Below are 17,512 nucleotides of genomic sequence, written 5' to 3'. Positions count from 1 at the left end.
AGCCGTTGGCTGTCCGGGCATGCTGGGAGCTGAAGTTTTGCAACATCTCAAGGGCCACAGTTTGAGACCATTGTTTTAAGGTCTCCGAGCTGTCATACATAGAGTAGCTCAGCTACATGGACATACCCAGCTCTCATATTATCAGTGTTTTTTTTTACTCTCTAAATACCACATCCAGTTTTTGATGTCAATCCTTAAAGGGGTACTCCGGTAGAAGAAAAAAAAATGTTTTCAAATAAACTGGTATCAGAAAGTTAAATAGATTTGTAAATTACTTCTATACAAAAATGCTTATCCTTCCAGTACTCATCAGCTGCTGTATTCTCCAGAGGAAGTTGTGTAGTTCTATCCAGTCTGACCACAGTGATCTCTGCTGACACCTCTGTCCATGTCAGGAACTGTACAGAGCAGGAGAAAATTCCCATAGCTCTGGACAGTTCCTGATGCGGACAGAGGTGTCATCAAAGAGCACTGTGGTCAGACTAAAAAGAACCACACAACTTCCTGTGGAGCATACAGCAGCTGGAAGGATTAAGATTTTTATATAGAAGTAATTTACAAATCTGTTAGACTCTCTGGCACCAGTTGATTTGAAAACATTTTGTTTTTCCACCGGAGTACCCCTTTAAACTCCAGAATGAAGGTTGTAGGCTTGACTTGAAAGTGGGTTGTGGGTCTTATGACACGTAAGGGCTCCAAATTGGTTTTCAAATTTTTTTTGCATTTTGGGGTTTTGAGAGGTATGCACTGCTTCATGAACCCACTTTGTACTATATATTAATATTATACTCAGGGAAGTATATAAATGTGTCAAAGTGCAAGATTAAAAAAAAACACAAACACACTAGAATTTCAAAAATTTCAATGGTAGACAACAAAAATAGAGCATTTTATGAATGTGAACATAATGTACATACAATGAACATATCGGAGACATAATAACTTATAAAAACAAAGAACTAGAGAACCCAACCCTTGAGCTGAATTTAGTAAGAGCTATGTTCAATTCAGTACCAGCAGAGCAATGGCCGAGAAGATGAAAAGGCTTCCAGATGTTGTCCAGAGGGAGGAGGCACTACTGTTGCTAGTATCACCACCACCACCACCGCTAGCTGAATCATTTGTGCTTCTACCTGGAATCGTCTCATTTGGGCTATAGCTATTGAACACTATATCATGTAAATTAGTTCCACTACCCAACATTGACCCATTCAGTCCATTGCCCATCAGGTTTGTGTTGTAGCTATTGCCATTGCCATCTGTACTACCGCCATTGCTGCCTCCACCTGAGGGCACTGCATATGAGTTATGGCCATTACCATTGATAGAGCCATCGTTATAACCCCCTGATGACATGCCATTACTGTTACTGTTTGGTTGGCCATTGGACCCTGGCACCCCATAATTGCCATTACTATTTTGATTTGGGTTCTGATTATTGCTATAAGAAGAGCCACCACTATTATGTGGGTTCATCAAATTTGGATTATACATAATATTGCCCCATCCGCTACCAAAATTGCTAATATTGAAGAGCCCATTTTTACCGCCAGAGAACACAGAGGTTATGTTGTTAATACTATTGTTCCATGAAGCGCCTAAGCTTTTGAAATAGTCACTGAGAGATCCATTATACATGGAATTAATATTAAAGCCAGATGGGCGTGAACCATTATGATTCATACCAGGGGGAAACAAATTTGAGAGAAAACTATTATTCTGAAACCATTCAGTGGCATTTTTGGTGCCATTGCCATGGATATATCCATTCATTGTTGAGAGAAAATTCTGGATATTATTGTAGTTGCTGGAAGAACCATTATTATTGGGGTTACTGTTGGGATCATAGAAGCCATTGCCCCACGTTGTTTCATTGCTGTTGCTATAATCTCCTGGAAACAACCCATTTAGCCTAGGGTTAGAGTATGACCCATTGTTATTTTCCTCAGATAACACATGATTTAGATAGGATTCAATGCTATTCCATGAACCACTTAGGCCATTGCTATTTCCATAGTTGGATCCATTATTTGGCATCATAAATGGGGAGCTATAGTTGCTATTTGAGACATAGTCACTGCCATTGTTATCTAAAGACCCATAATGTCCGCCTGGTGATGCCATATTATGGTAAGAACTATTGTTGTTAACCCATTGTTTGATCAACTCAGAATCATTACTTCCAGGAATATTGGCATATGCCCCTGGCACTGACATATTAGGGTTAAAATGATTGGTGTTGCTCCATTGATTGGGCATTCCAGTTCCATTGCCAGTATAAGATGTAGAGGAGTGATTACTTCCAGGGATGTTATTGTACCCCCCTGGTATTGCCATATTGTGACTAGAGACATTGCTGTTGATCCATTCATTTGTCACCCCAGTTCCATTCCCAGAACTGCCATAAGATGATGAGGAGTGGTTACTTAAAGGGCTATTATTATAACCAACAGGTACTGCTACATTGTGGTCAGAAGAATTATTGCTATTGCTCCATTGATTAGACAATCCGGCCCCATTACCAGTATAAGATGTTGAGGAGTGATTACTTCCGGGTATGTTGTTGTACCCCCCTGGTATTGCCATATTGTGACTAGAGTCATTTCTGTTGATCCATTCATTTGTAATCCCAGTTCCATTACCAGAACTGCCATAACTAGGGGAGGAGTGGTTACCTACATGGATATTACCATACCCCACAGGCACTGCTATATTGTTGTTAGTAGAATTACTGCTGTTGTGTCCTCCATTGGTCATTCCGGGACCATTTTCTGAACTGGTATAAGTAGTTGAGGATTCATTACCTCCCGGAATATTAGCGTACCCACCATGTGTAGAGGACCCATAAGTGCCAGTACTAGAGGTGTTTCCACTTCCTGAAGTGTTGATACCTGATGAGGAGATGTAATTTCCAGAACCATTATTGTTGACAACACCTGTATTATAAGTATTAGTGTCATGTCCTGGTATTGCCATAATGTGATTAGAGTCATTGCCATTCATCCTGGTTCCATTACCAGAACTGCCATAAGTAGGTGAGGAGTGGTTACCTACAGGGATATTACCATACCCCACAGGCACTGCTACATTGTAGTTAGAAGAATTACTGCTGTTGTCCCCTCGGTTGGTCATTCCGGTACCATTTTCCGAACTGGTGTAAGTGGTTGAGGATCCATTACCTCCAGGCATATTAGCGTACCCACCATGTGTAGAGGACCCAGATGTCCCAGCACTAGAGGTGTTTCCACTTCCTGCAATGTTGTTTCCTGATGAGGAGATATAATTTCCAGAACCATTATTATTAGCAAAACCTGTATTATAAATGTTAGTGCCATGTCCTGAAAAGTGCTGCTTAATACCAGAATTGTGGGTCTTTATTGATGTTGTAGGTGTCAAATGCTGAATGCTGCCATTATCTCCTTGTGTATGTACATTGCTACCGATGTTCAGTGTGTCAGATGAGTGGCCACTGGTCTCATTGTTGTTAGATAATAAAATGGTATTTGGATTATAAGCACTGTTATCACTTCCAGAATTACCCGTAGAATCATAACTATTAGGAACTATGCCGTCTGGTGCTACTGTGGGAGAACTGGATTGGTCTTCATCCCAGTCATAGACTACTTCGGTAAAGCCGGCACTGTCATAGTTGTTATAGTCATCAATACCAACAGAATCATAACTATTAGACACTGTGCTATCTGGTACAACTGTGGGAGAATTGGATTGGTCCTCATCCCAGTCATAAACTACTTCGGTAAAGCCGGCACTGTCATAGTTGTTAAAGTCATCAATACCAACAGAATCATAACTATTAGACACTGTACTATCTGGTACAACTGTGGGAGAATTGGATTGGTCCTCATCCCAGTCATAAACTACTTCGGTAAAGCCGACACTATCATAACTGTTAAAGTCATCATTACCAACAGAATTATAACTATGAGACACTGTACTATTTGGTAAAACTGTGGAATAATTGGACTGACCATCATTCCAGTCATAGACTACTTCAGTGAAGCCGGCACTGTCATAGCTGTTAATGTCATTATTGTTTGGATAGTTCATATTATTGTCATAATTTGAGTTGGTGACCATATTGTTGTCAACGTAACTGGGGAAATCTGGAAAAGTTGGGGGCACGTCCGGGATGGAGGTATCATCACTGTTATAGTTAGGGGTTTCTGATACACCTTCTCTGCCAACTGGTGAACCTCCAGATAATACTGTATTCAGATTGTTTTCCCCCGATGAATAATTTATAGGACTGGACACATTGTGACTTTCACTCTCAGGACCAGCACTAGAAGTGTTTCCACTTCCGGCAGTGTTGTTTTCTGATGAGAAAATATTTTTTCCAGAACAATTAGTGTAAGCGTTACCCGTATTATGAATATTAGTGCCATATCCTGAAATTTGCTGTTTAATATCAGAATTGTAGATTTTTGGTGTTGTAGGTGTGGAATTCTGGACATTGGCATTATTTTCTTGTACATTGCTACCATTATTTACTATGTCAGGTGAGTATCCACCGGTTTTATTGTTATTAGCTAATAAAATGGTATTTGGATTATATGCACTGTTATTTGGTGAAACTGTGGCAGAACTGGATTGGCCATCATCCGTGACCATGTCTATGTATGCTACATCTGTAAAGCCGGTACTCTCATAGCTGCTAAAGTCATTATTGTTTGGGTTCATATTGTTATCAACATAAGTCGTGAAATCTACAAAAGTTGGGGGCACGTCCGGGATGGAGCTCTCACTACAGTTAGGTGTGCCTGATACATTTTCTCCCGCAAGTGCTGATCCTCCTGGTGCTACTACACCGAGATTGTTTTCCCCTGATGAATAATTCATAGGACTGGACACATTGTGACTTTCGCTCTCAGTAAAGATACCAGAAGTGCCAGCACTAGAGTTGTATCCTGATGAGGTGATATTATTTCCAGAAGCATTATTTGAAGCAGTGCCTGTATTATGAATGTTAGTGCCATATCCAGAAATGTGCTGATTAATACTAGAATTGTGGGTCTTTATTGATGTTGTAGGTGTCAAATGCTGAATGCTGCCATTGTTTCCTTGTGTATGTAAATTGCTACTGATGTTCATTGTGTCATTGGAGTTATCATCCCTGTTATAGTTAGGGGTCTCTGATACACCTTCTCTGTCCACTGCTGAACCTCCAGATAATACTGTATTCAGATTGTTTTCCCCCGATGAATAATTCATAGGACTGGACACATTGTGACTTTCACTCTCAGTAAAGATACCAGTAGGACCAGCACTAGAGGTGTTTCCACTTCCTACAGTGTTGTTTCCTGATGAGGAGATATAGTTTCCAAAACTACTATTGGGAGCAATACCCATGTTATAAATATTAGTACCATATCCTGATACTTGCTGATTAATATTATAATTATGAGTCTTTGGTGTTGTGGATGTGAAATTCTGAATGCTGCCATTGTTTTCTTGTCTATGTACATTGTTTCCTATATTTACTGTGTCAGATGAGTGGCCACTGGTCTCATTGTTGTTAGTAATGGCATCTGGATGATAATCACTATGATCACTTACAGAATTACCAACAGAATCATAACTATTAGAAACTATATCATCTGGTGCCACTGTGGGAGAACTGGATTGATCCTCATTCCAGTCATAAGCTACCTCTGTGAAGCCGGCACTGTCATAGCTGGTAAAGTCATTATTATTTGGGTAGTTTATATTATTATCATTATATGAGTTAGAGACAATACTGCTGTCAACATAACTGTTTAAATCTGGAAAAGTTGGGGGCACGTCCGGGATGGAGTTATCATTACTGTGGTAGTTAGGGGTCTCTGATACACCTTCTCCACCAAGTGCTGATCCTCCTGGTGCTAATACATTGTGATTGTCTTCTCCTGATAAATGATTAATAGGACTGGACAAAGTGTAACTTTCAGCAAATATACCATCATTGTCTGTACTTAGGCCACCGGCTGAAAAGATGTCACTGCCATAAACTGAATTAGGGTTCTCTATCGATAAGTCATTGTATGAGGAGCCCTGGTTGACTTGGGTAGTTGTTATACTTGGATCATGTATGGGACCAGAGTTGCTAAACTCATTGTAGGAATTAAAAGAGGGGTTGGGATAGCCACTGTTACTATTACTGTTCCATGAACCTCCTTTGACGCCTTCACCATTGCCATTTCCAGGATACATATTGGGGCTGTTTACTGCACTGAAAATGTTAACATCATCGCAATTACTGGTAGAACCTGTAAATGATGGGGGCATGCTATCGGTGCCATACTTGTTATTAGCGTGATGTCCTGTTTTGACTGGGCTGAGAAAGTGTTTCGTTTTGATACCTGTTCCTGGAGAAGCTTTTCCGGTGGGGAAGTAGCCACTGGCTTTGAGACTGCTCTCTGAAAATTGGTTGTTGCAGAGACTTCCATTGCAGCACTTTACAGTTGCGGTGCCCAATTTTTGTAACAGCGGTAGGAGGGAGGAGTCGCACATTGAAGGTGTAGCACAACCTTTGATGATGGTGGGTATAGGACGGTCATCTGTAAAAACAAAATAATATACACAGCACTAATTAATTGGGTATCACAGTATAGTACATAAATACTTTCTTTCTCCATAAGCTGGTAGCTGTTGGCCAAACATGTGGCCCTGTCCCCATCCACCTACACACTTAGCTTGAAAGACTGTGCACATATTCTAAATGGGGAGAGGGGAGAAAGCCAATGCCAGATATCTCTGCCAATGTCTTATTTCTCCAAGAAAAAAATAAGGAATGCTGAAACCAAGCATCTGCCAGCAGGGGAAAGTTAGGAGGACCCTACATGCCAGCACTCTTATGCTACATATGCTTACTTGGATAAGTGTAAGGCACTTTACATTTGAGTGGGAACAACCACATGATAGTTGACAGGGGTGTAGCTATAGGGGGTGCAGAGGTAGCAGTCACACTGGGGCACTGGTGCCTAAGGGGGCCCCAAGGCACATCTGCCTCATAAGAGACCAGTATTATAATTAGCATATGGGCCCCTGTAGCAGGGCCCAGAAGCTACAAATTATGCCCCTGATGGTTGATATACCCCTCAGGAACTAGGACTTCAAATTATTTATTATTGGACTCAAACAGCTACAGTATAATCCTTTAGCAACATATAGTAATTTAATAATGCACCTCTAGGAACAACCATCAATGTAATCTAGTAAAAATGATTGGAAATCCATAAGAGAACCACAATATACAGGCTGAACTATATCCTACTAGATGTGTAGAGGGTTACCTTTCATGCTTATGCCAGCAATTTCTAAGCAAGATGTCAGGGCTCCATAGCATTGGGCTTTGACCACTTCTTTAGGTGAGCAGCTCGCCCCATCAAGTGTATTGCAGCTGTGGCATTGTATTCCGTTGGGGGACTTGTCCTCAAATGCAAAATCTATTTAAAAAAAAAGACATGATGTGTAAATGTCTAACTTGCATGATCTTCAAGTGTCTTGTTGATATAAAAACAGTAGACAGGAACCATTGATTTTTTTTTCTGCTCAAAAACAAAAGAGAGATGTCTTCATTTTCTGGCCTACCAATTTGACCCTACATACAATCTCAAACCATTTTGGAATTTCTATTTTTCCTCAATTTGTTCTGAAAGTCATGGTCTGGGTCTATGGACACCCACGGATTATTAGACTAGGCCAGGAGAAGTATATGGATGAGAGCTTCTCTCCCCCTCTTGTTGTAGGGTATGGATTCTATAGTAAGTCTATATAGTGAGACAAGGAGAACAGCGAATTAGGGAGAGAAGCCACATATGTGGTTGCCCAGTGCAGGATGATGTTGCCCCGTGCCTTTCCTGCCCTGCCAACCAGTGTCCCTCAGTGTCCACAGGGCCCCCTGTAGTTTTTCCCCATTTGTACATATGTTTTGTGTTATAAGATGTGTTATACCTTTAATAAAAAAAAGTATCATATGATTGTTACCCTGGAGGTACCAGTGACCAGCTGACCCCAAAGGTGACCTATGGGCTCTCTGCTAGTCTCCCCCATATAAGCTCTGGGTGGAGCTAGCTTCACCGTGTGTCACGGCCACACACCCTCAATGCAAGTCAATGGGAGGGGGCGTGACAGGCATTATGCCCCCTCCCATAGACATGCATTGAGGGGGCATGGCCGTGACGTCATGAGTGGGACATGACCGTGACGTTATGAGCCTCCACCCCACATCACCAGTCATACAGCATGGAGCAAAGTTCGCTCCGTGCATCAGATGTCTGGGGTGCCGCATCGGATGTCTAGGGGTCCGCCACTGGGGACCTCCGCAATCAGACATCTGATCCCCTATCCTATGGATAGGGAATAAGATATCTAGGGGAGGAGTACCCCTTTAAAGGAGAATAAAAGCTGTCTGACAACTTTGATTTGGGACAATGTCAACTTGATAAAGGCTTGAGACCAAGGTCCAAAAGTCATCTATAAGCTACCATAAAGCCAGGCCAACAGTCTGACTCGGGGCTTTGTCTGGGGTAGGAATTCTTATATAGAATAAATTGCACTCTATGTGCTTCATAAAGTTTTCCTTTTGTGTTCTATGTCGGACCTTACCTGTATCACTGTTGCAGTAGTTTCCATTACAGCACTTGGCAGACACAGAAGACGTTTGACTAGAGAAAACCAAGTCCTGAGTACATGATGGAATCTGTCCACATCCTTTTATATTGACATCTGCTATGTCACCTTTTTGTAAGAATAAAGAAACAGAGGAGTCAAGGGAGGAAAAAAATTAAGCCAAAAAAAAAAAAATCAGTTCAAAGGGTTTATTAAAGGGGGTTTCCAGGCTAAATGTATTGATGACCTATCCTCAGGATAGGCCATCAAGACCATATGCGTTGGGTTCCAGCATCCGAAACCCCCATTGATCAACTGTTTGATAGAGACACAAGACAGTTTTACCACTATATATATATATATATATATATATATTTATATATATAGATACTTACACATATAGTGAACAACCCTTCCCATCTTCCATTTACTTACCAAAGGAACCTATGACTCTTATGTCCGTACACAGATTCTGCTCTCCCATACATCTCAATTGCTTCATTGTCGCACTGGTGCAGCTGGCACCGGGAGATATACACGAGTGACAATACAATTCATTTAGGTTTGTGTCAGGATCTGAAAATAAATGCTTGATAATGAGAACAGAGCTAAAATAAGCAGTTCAATGTATATCTAAAGTACCAAGTTATCTTACGCTAGCTAAGTGCAGCTGGACCAGCTGTTGTATGTCCCACCAAAATTATAAAATGTATCAAAAAGATTGGATCTTTTTTTTCCAAAATGGTCATTACGATCCGATCCTGGGGATAACTGTGATGGGATAATACAAACCCATGGGAGCTATCTTACTGGAGACCACCGAGTTTAAAGTGGTATTCTGGGCAAAAACATCTCATCCTCTATCCAAAGGACCCCCTGCGATCTCCGTGCAGCACCCGCATTCTATGGGCCGTCATGCCCCCTCTCATAGACATATATGGAGGGGGCGTGGCGTTATGTCACATCTCCAGTCCCAGAAACAAAGAGCTTTCCGAGACTGGAGACACAGCCCCGCATAGAATGCTTCCTTAGACATGAATGGAGGGGACATGGCGTGATGTCATGAGGGGGCGTGGCGTGACGTCACGTCTCCAATTCTGGAAACCCGGAGGTTTCTGAAACTGGAGACGCAGCCCCGCATAGAATGCGGGTGCTGCAGGGAGATCGCGGGTTGTCCCAGCGGCAGGCCCCCCACAATAAGACATCTTATGCCCTATCCTTTGGATAGGGGATAACATCTTTTTGCCCGGAATACCCCTTTAAGTCTTTGAAAACAATCCTTTCACCATATATTCAAGAATCTCATATATAAGATACGTCTACCATGACCAACCACAAGACCCATAGTTCCTCACGTGAAACATGATTCATAGTCAAGTTAGTGAGAAGACACATCTAGCTAACTTCCAATCTTAGCATCTAGAAGAAACTAGACCATGATCTCCTTTATGAAGTACTAACTTAGGTCATGTGCCTTCTAGAATCCTTGCGTCATCTATTGTGGTCTCAATCTCAAAAACATCCTGTTATATTGACACCAAAATATAATTCTACCATTAGCCATAATGGGCCCAGTGGACTGCGTCCAAATGGTCAACCTCTCATTGCAAAATGAGAAAACTAGGCCCACCTACACTTGTACCGGAGCAGATTCTACCTTACCAACACTTACAGACACCTGACGAAATTGGCACCAAATAAATATAATTTAGAACATAATCTGAAAACGTTCCGCTACTGTACCTGAGGCTTCCTGTGTGTTACAAAGATCTGATTCGCACACATCCTGCTGCAGGGATAAGGTGATCAGGTCACTTGGGGATATCGATACTTTCTTGGAAGGTATAGTAGAGTTAATGCAGCCCTTGAAAGCTTTGTGCACCTTACAAGGAACTTCACGAAAAAGGAGAAAAAGTTATATAAATTATGGAAAGTTACTATGACCAATAGAAATTAACACTTCCCAAATTTTAATTTTTAGCTTATTATTACTGACTATATTAAGTATATGTAGTTTCAGAAAGATCATGAACACTAAAAGTGATGGGACGACAATGACCACACAAGAAAGAACCCTCACAGACCAACCAAGGGCAACCAAGGGGGCACTTATGTTTTTTAATTTTGTATTCTGTATAAACTAAACTTAGTTGAAACCAAAGCCTCCAATGCTACAACAATTATATAATGATAAGTGGCTACTTACAGGAGTCTATGTACAGGGAAGAGGTGGAGCATTTGTCATTGTTCCCAGGACACGTCACTTCGGTTGGATTGCACTCATAGGCACTACCAACGCACGTGTGACACTTCAAGGAGATGGCTGAAAAAGGAAAATAGAACATGATTGGTCAACAATTGTCCATATTTGCGTGATATTAGGTATATTTTAACTATGTTTATCGGACAATTTAAAGGGGTACTCCGCTGCTTGACATCTTATCCCCTATCCCAAGTATAGGGGATAAGATGTCTGATTGCGGGAGGGGATAAGATGTCAAGCAGCGGAGTACCCCTTTAAATTGTCAGATAAATGTAGTTAAAATATACCTAATATCACGCAAATAAAATATACCTAATCTCCCGCAGCACCCGATGTTCTAAACAAATGCCGGGTCCCTGTTGCAGTGGTCGTGAAGTCCCGGCCATGCCCCCTCGTGACATTACGCCATTCCCCCTCCATACATGTCATAGGAGGGGGCGTGTCGGACGACACGCCGCCTCCCATAGACATGAATGGAGGGGGAGTGGCGTGACATCACGAGGGGCTGTGGCCATGACTTCACGATCATGGCCTCCCACTCCGAGCATTCTAAACAAAGTGTTCAGAAAGCTGGAGTACCCCTTTTCAAGGAATTTTCCATTTCTGTAATATTGTTAGATGGCCCCTGATCGGAGACCCCCATCAATACCTGAAAAGCCAACAGTACCCTGATCTAAAATAATTCACTTTTTTCAGTCCAGAGCTAAGATACAGCTTCTGAGTTACACACAAAAAGGCTCTGTTCACACACAGTATTTTAGGCTGTTTCTTGAGTTCCATTAAACTCAATGGAAAACCAACTGGTAATTCCCATCCAGTAAAATTTTGCAGGCGTAGTTCAAAGTGTATTGTATTTTTCCAGCCAAATTTAATTTGGCAAATTACATAATAGCATTTTTGCTGTAGCAAAAGAAAAACAAAATGGACAAAAAACTAAGGAAATAAAAACCCTTAGAAAATGGCAAAAAAAAATAATGTAAATAAAGGCTCAAAAATGGACCAAATAACAGAAAAACAGTTGCAATATTCTGCATTTGTTTTTGTCTTTTTGTTTGTTTTTTAAGTTGAAAATACAGACCAAAAAGTGCATGCACCAAGCCTTATCCTAACCCATTGGTTGAAGGAGTGGAAATGTTGTCAATGGGGTATTCTTGAGTTTATTTTCATGTGAATCCTGTTAGTTACGGGGTGTGTCCTCCAGTTCTACCGTGTGATACACATTCCGTATAGAACATTCTGATCACTCCGGATTCGGGAGGGCAGTCACATGTTTCCCTTGTAGGGTTTGTTTGCACAGAAGTCATTAAAGCAGAAGACGTATAATTAGTCTATAATTTGTTATTATTATGTTCCTGTCATTCTTGTCTAGTTGGTGACATCCCAGGGAGTTACTTTTATTGTACAGGACGGGTTTTATGTAATAGAACAGTAACAGTGTCAGCAATCAGTGGTGGATCTTATCTGGATATACTGTTTATATATATATATGTATATATATATATATATATATATATATAAGGAGGTTGTTATTATTATTATTATTACCAAAACATTTTTAATAAATCTTTTTTTCATCATTAAAGTGAAGCGCAGTTCTATTTAATAAATTTACTCATCATGTACCATTTTATGGTATTAGTCTAGAGGCTTATGGTACCTTTATTTTTCTCTATAGATTTGTAAATCACTTCTATTCAAAAAAATCTTAATCCTTTCAGTACTTATTAGTACTACTACTTATTAATACTACAGAGGAAATTATTTTCTTTTTGGAACACAGAGCTCTCAGCTGACATTTCTGTCCATTTTAGGAACTGTCCAGAGCAGCAAATGTTTTCTATGGGGATTTTCTTCTACTCTGGACAGTTCTTAAAATGGACAGAGATGTCAGCAGAGAGCACTGTCGTCATGATGTCAGCAGAGAGCTCTGTGTTCCAAAAAGAAAAGAATTTCCTCTTTAGTATTAAGCAGCTAATAAGTACTGGAAGGATTAAGACTTTTTAATAGAAGTAATTTACAAATCTGTTTAACTTTCTGGCACCAGTTGATAAAAAAAAAAAAAAAATTTCCACCTAAGTACCCCTTTAAGATTCAAACAAAGAACGTCTCTCGCCCTTGCAGACCCGGTCTGTCCATTAAATTAGACAACATGTAATACTACATTTCTCCTGTAGTGGCCGCTGTAATTTTTGATATTTTGCAAATATATGGACGAATATTCCTCATACATTCGCTAAATACGCATATTCGTAATATTCGCGTTTTATTTTTGCATATGCGACAATTCGTACGCCAGTCTCACACAGTAGTATTAGAGCCTTCTTTACACCACACAAGCTGGAAGCAGAGAGGGATGATCACTGTGATGTGTACTGTGAAAAAAAAACGAATATTCGTAATTGCGAATATATAGTGCTATATTCGCGAATATTCGCGAATTCGTGAATAAAATTTGCATTGCGAATATTCGCGAGCAACACTAATGCTGAACACCGGAGGCAGATTGGAGGGATCAAAGTTGGAATGGAGGTAAATAAGTACATTTTTTTTATAATGATGAGAGGACACCCATAACAGTGACACACAGGGGGACATAAAAGGGCAGTAATGAGAGACACAAGGGGGAGATGGGGACAGTATTATTTGACACACAGGTGGGAGATGAGGGGACAGTAAGGACTGACACACAGGGGGAGATGAGGGGACAGTAATAACTGACACACAGGGGGAGATGAGGGGTCAGAAATGACTGACGAACAGGGAAGAAATGAGGGGACAGTAATAACTAACACGGGGGGGGGGGGACATTGATAACTGACGCACAGGAGGGGATGAGGGGATAGTAATAACTGACATACAGGGGGAGATGAAGGGTCAGAAATGACTTCACACAGAGATGAGGGGACAGTAACAACTGACACACAGGGGGAGACGAGGGGTCAGAAATAAATGACACACAGGGAGATGAGGGGACAGTAATGACTGACACACAGGGGGAAAATGATGGGCCAGTAATGACTGACATACGGGGAGATGAGGGGACAGTAATGACTGGCACACATGGGGAAGATGAGGGGACAGTAATGACTGACACACAGGGTAAGATTAGAGAACAGTAATAACTGACGTGTGGCATCCTGGCTCCTATCTTTTTTTGCTGGCTCCTAGTTTCATAACATATTTATCAGGCTTTGCTGTAATAACAGATGATTCCTCAAGGTCCAAGATCCTCCTCACCCAACCCTAGTAGCTTATAACTCTGGGATCCATAATGGACAATTCCTTTAATGACCATCCCTTGAAGGACGAATAGAGGGCAAGGTCATTGCTATGTATTGTTACTGACTATCGGGTCCAAACCTGATCATCAATTATTTCGTCACACTCATGTCTTCTCTGTCCAAGGTGTGGCCCTTGTGTTATCACACATCTGCCGCTCACATAAACTACACCCAGCCCAGCCCCAGGTCTATTAATAACAATAATTACAGCCTCACATGATCAGCACTTTCTCCTGCTTCATATTTTAATTCCGGGATGAAAAATGATCTTATTTTTATATGACGCCTCCCACCCTCCTCCAGCCCAGAGGTTTCTCACCCGCGCCCATAACTTCTGACTTCATTAAGTCTTAATCGAGTCATCACTGATACATATGTAAATACCATTAAGACTTGTTTTCTCATCCTGCCCAACATGTGAAAACCTCAAGAATTGATTTAAATGGACGATTGGCATCTCTCCTATCTGCATCTATCTGGAAGAAGAACTGGGTGAAATCCTAAAGGGGTAATCTAGTGGTCAACTGGTGCCAGAAAGTTATACAGATTTGTAAATTACTTCTATTTAAAAATCTTAATCCTTCCAGTACTTATCAGCTGCTGTATTCTCCACATGAAGTTGTGTAGTTCTTTCTAGTCTGACCACAGTGCTCTCTGCTGACACCTCTGTCCATGTCAGGAACTGTTCAGAGCAGGAGAGGTTCGCTATGGGGATTTCCTCCTGCTCTGGACAGTTGCTGACATGAAGAAAAGTGGCAGCAGAGAGCACTGTGGTCAGACTGGAAAGAACTACACAACTTCCTCTGGAGCATACAGCAGCTGATAAGTACTGGACAGATTAAGATTTTTTAATAAAAGTTTGTGCATCACTGCCTCTCCCATAGAGCTGTATGGAGAGGGGGTGTTGTTGACCTCAGTGAGGTCAATGTCACGCGCATTAGCCGTGCAGAGCCGCGGCAATGCCGGGTCGTGGGGAGGTCCCAGCGTTCGGACCCCCCCGCGATCCTGCGGTTAGGGGATAAGTGTATATAAGACTGTAGTACTCCTTTAAAGCCTGATAAATATGAACAATCCCCTTCAGGTCAGAATCAAATTCATATAACCTTCTATCATCTAGTGGAATAATTGGGTTGGGGGCCCAGTTATTTCTGCAGGCCGGATGGGGGAACACTTCAAGACAGGTTCGCCATTCCGGAGCGTCCAGCGATTAAGTCCAATAAATGTTAACTGTCCCATATATATTAGATTGAAATATAAATTCATAAAACATTCTATCATCTAGTGGAATAAATAGGTCAGGCGCCCCCAGTCATTTCTGCACGTCGGTTGGGAGAAGGCCGCAAGACACGTTCTCCCGTCCGGCGTGTTCGGCATTTCTGGCGCCTGGATTAGGGCGCTTGATAAATCTGAACAGTCCCCTTGAAATCAGCTTCAAATTAAAATCCATATAACATCCCATCATCTAGTGGGATAAATGGGTCCGGCGCCTAGTTATTTCTGCAGGACAAATGGGAAAACGTTCACCAGTCCGGCAATACGGCCCCTCGATTAGGTCGCCCAATAAAACATATTCAGTTTTAAATTCATATAACATTTCAATATCTATTGGAATTATTCAAAATAATATTTGGATAACATTTGTATGATAAAAACACCATTTTGACACATACAGTATTATAAATGTCCTTTAATATTTGGATGTCACCTCGCTCCAGCATAAATCTATACATATCTATAGGGTTAAGTGCAGCAAGTGAATTGCAGGTAGATTTAATAGGTTTTCATTTTAAAGGTTTAATTCTAGAGTAAAGGAATTGAAACTCTTCTATATTCCCTGAACATTTAACACATTAAAAAATATGTATCTTACCTGGAATAACCAAAGCCATAAGGCAGCATAGTAGAAGGGACCTCCCCATGGTGTGCGCACCCATCTTTAGTTCTCCCCCCAGTACCTTGACCCAGGGCACAGCATGAAGTATATATACACCTGTGCCAGTATCCTGCATCACCCATCAGAAACGCCCAGGAACCTCCCATCCCTGTACCTCTGAGGATGAGTAACATATGTGAAAATCGTCCAAGGCAATAATTATTATCTTGTACAGAAAGAGAGTGATTATCAGCCTGGAGATCATGACAAACAGTCCCAAAGCAAAGTGCATCATCCCTTCCTGGAGTCAGAGGGGATGGGACAAGATCAAAGAATAGGAAGTCTCCATATTATGCTAAGGGTCCTGTATTGGACTGGACTACTGCAACCCCTATCGCGGTGAATTATTAGGGATTATTTTAGTGATCCAAAATTTTGTAGTCATTGGGTTTTTTGAACTTTGTAACACAAAACAAAATGAATTGTCTAGGCCATATAGCAATAAAGTGGGCCTTATTGGATATGTCAGTTCAACAAACTTTGCATAGGTCAATAAAAACAAGTGAATAAAGTAAAGAAAGTTTATAAAATGCTTGATTACATTCTGTGTTCACAAGGGGTACTTGGAGCCCATGGTGAGATCATATTACAAGCTGCCAATACAAGTCTATGGAGAAAGAAAGGGTGAGTAGAGAGATGGGAGAGGGGGAGTGAGTGGAGAGACAAAAAAGCTGAGTCAGCAAAAAGACTGAATGTTGCTATTGTAAGTAAAATATCTCACTCAAGGGCTTTATACACAGCTAAGACTGTTCCCTAGGGCTCTATAATACTCTCTATGCATATGCTTTTTCTTAAATGCCTAAACAACAACAACAAAAAACGTGGTCTCAAATGGCTGGAGGTGCTCAACCCCAAATGCGGTTGTGCATTTATACTGGGGGAGCAGATCCTGCCCTTGTAGTCCGTTGCTAGGGGCGATCCCCAGCATAAAAATGCATTCAATGGAGGATGCCTGCAGCGGACTACAAGTGCCACAATAGAATCCTACACCAGATAGACGGTGTGGATGTGTAACAATTAGAATAATACAATACAGGAATATGGGTGCACTACTGTGGTAGATGTATACGATGACATTGGCTAATCCCTCAACACTGATGTTAAAATTGAGACATTCGCCAGTATATCCTTATATGAAGGACATACGAGAGCCCGCACACCCGCCCCTAGCAACGGACTACAAGGGCAGGATCTGCTCCCCCAGTATAAATGCACAACCGCATTTGGGGTTGAGCACCTCCAGCCATTTTTTTGTTGTTGTTTAAATTTTATACTTGGAGGTGTATAAACTCCATATGTAATGCGCCCTGAATATCTTCCAGGCAGCATCAAGGTAGCACCAGTGAGGCCATGCACCTATATTAGCCAACTTAGGTGGGGCTTGCAGTCTGCCTCCCTCCTCCCATTGTATGTGTGCTCAGTCAC

At 41.3% G+C, this 17,512-nt stretch overlaps 1 protein-coding gene across 1 annotated transcript; it reads right to left on the bottom strand.

Annotated features, from left to right (window-relative positions):
• Positions 1 to 624: 624 nt before the first annotated feature.
• Positions 625 to 16,073, bottom strand: LOC130294307 (probable serine/threonine-protein kinase DDB_G0282963). The gene is made up of 7 exons (XM_056543922.1): positions 16,025 to 16,073; positions 10,817 to 10,933; positions 10,354 to 10,503; positions 9,046 to 9,186; positions 8,608 to 8,739; positions 7,293 to 7,445; positions 625 to 6,557 (listed from the first exon to the last, which is right to left on the bottom strand). The coding sequence occupies exons 1-7, from the start codon at positions 16,071 to 16,073 to the stop codon at positions 1,003 to 1,005; spliced, it is 6,297 nt and encodes a 2,098-aa protein (XP_056399897.1). The 3' UTR covers positions 625 to 1,002.
• Between the last annotated feature and the right edge of the window lie 1,439 nt (positions 16,074 to 17,512).

The sequence above is a fragment of the Hyla sarda genome, chromosome 10, assembly GCF_029499605.1.
Source record: "Hyla sarda isolate aHylSar1 chromosome 10, aHylSar1.hap1, whole genome shotgun sequence".
NCBI classification, from domain to species: domain Eukaryota; kingdom Metazoa; phylum Chordata; class Amphibia; order Anura; family Hylidae; genus Hyla; species Hyla sarda.
This window is presented reverse-complemented; position numbering and strand designations above follow the sequence as displayed.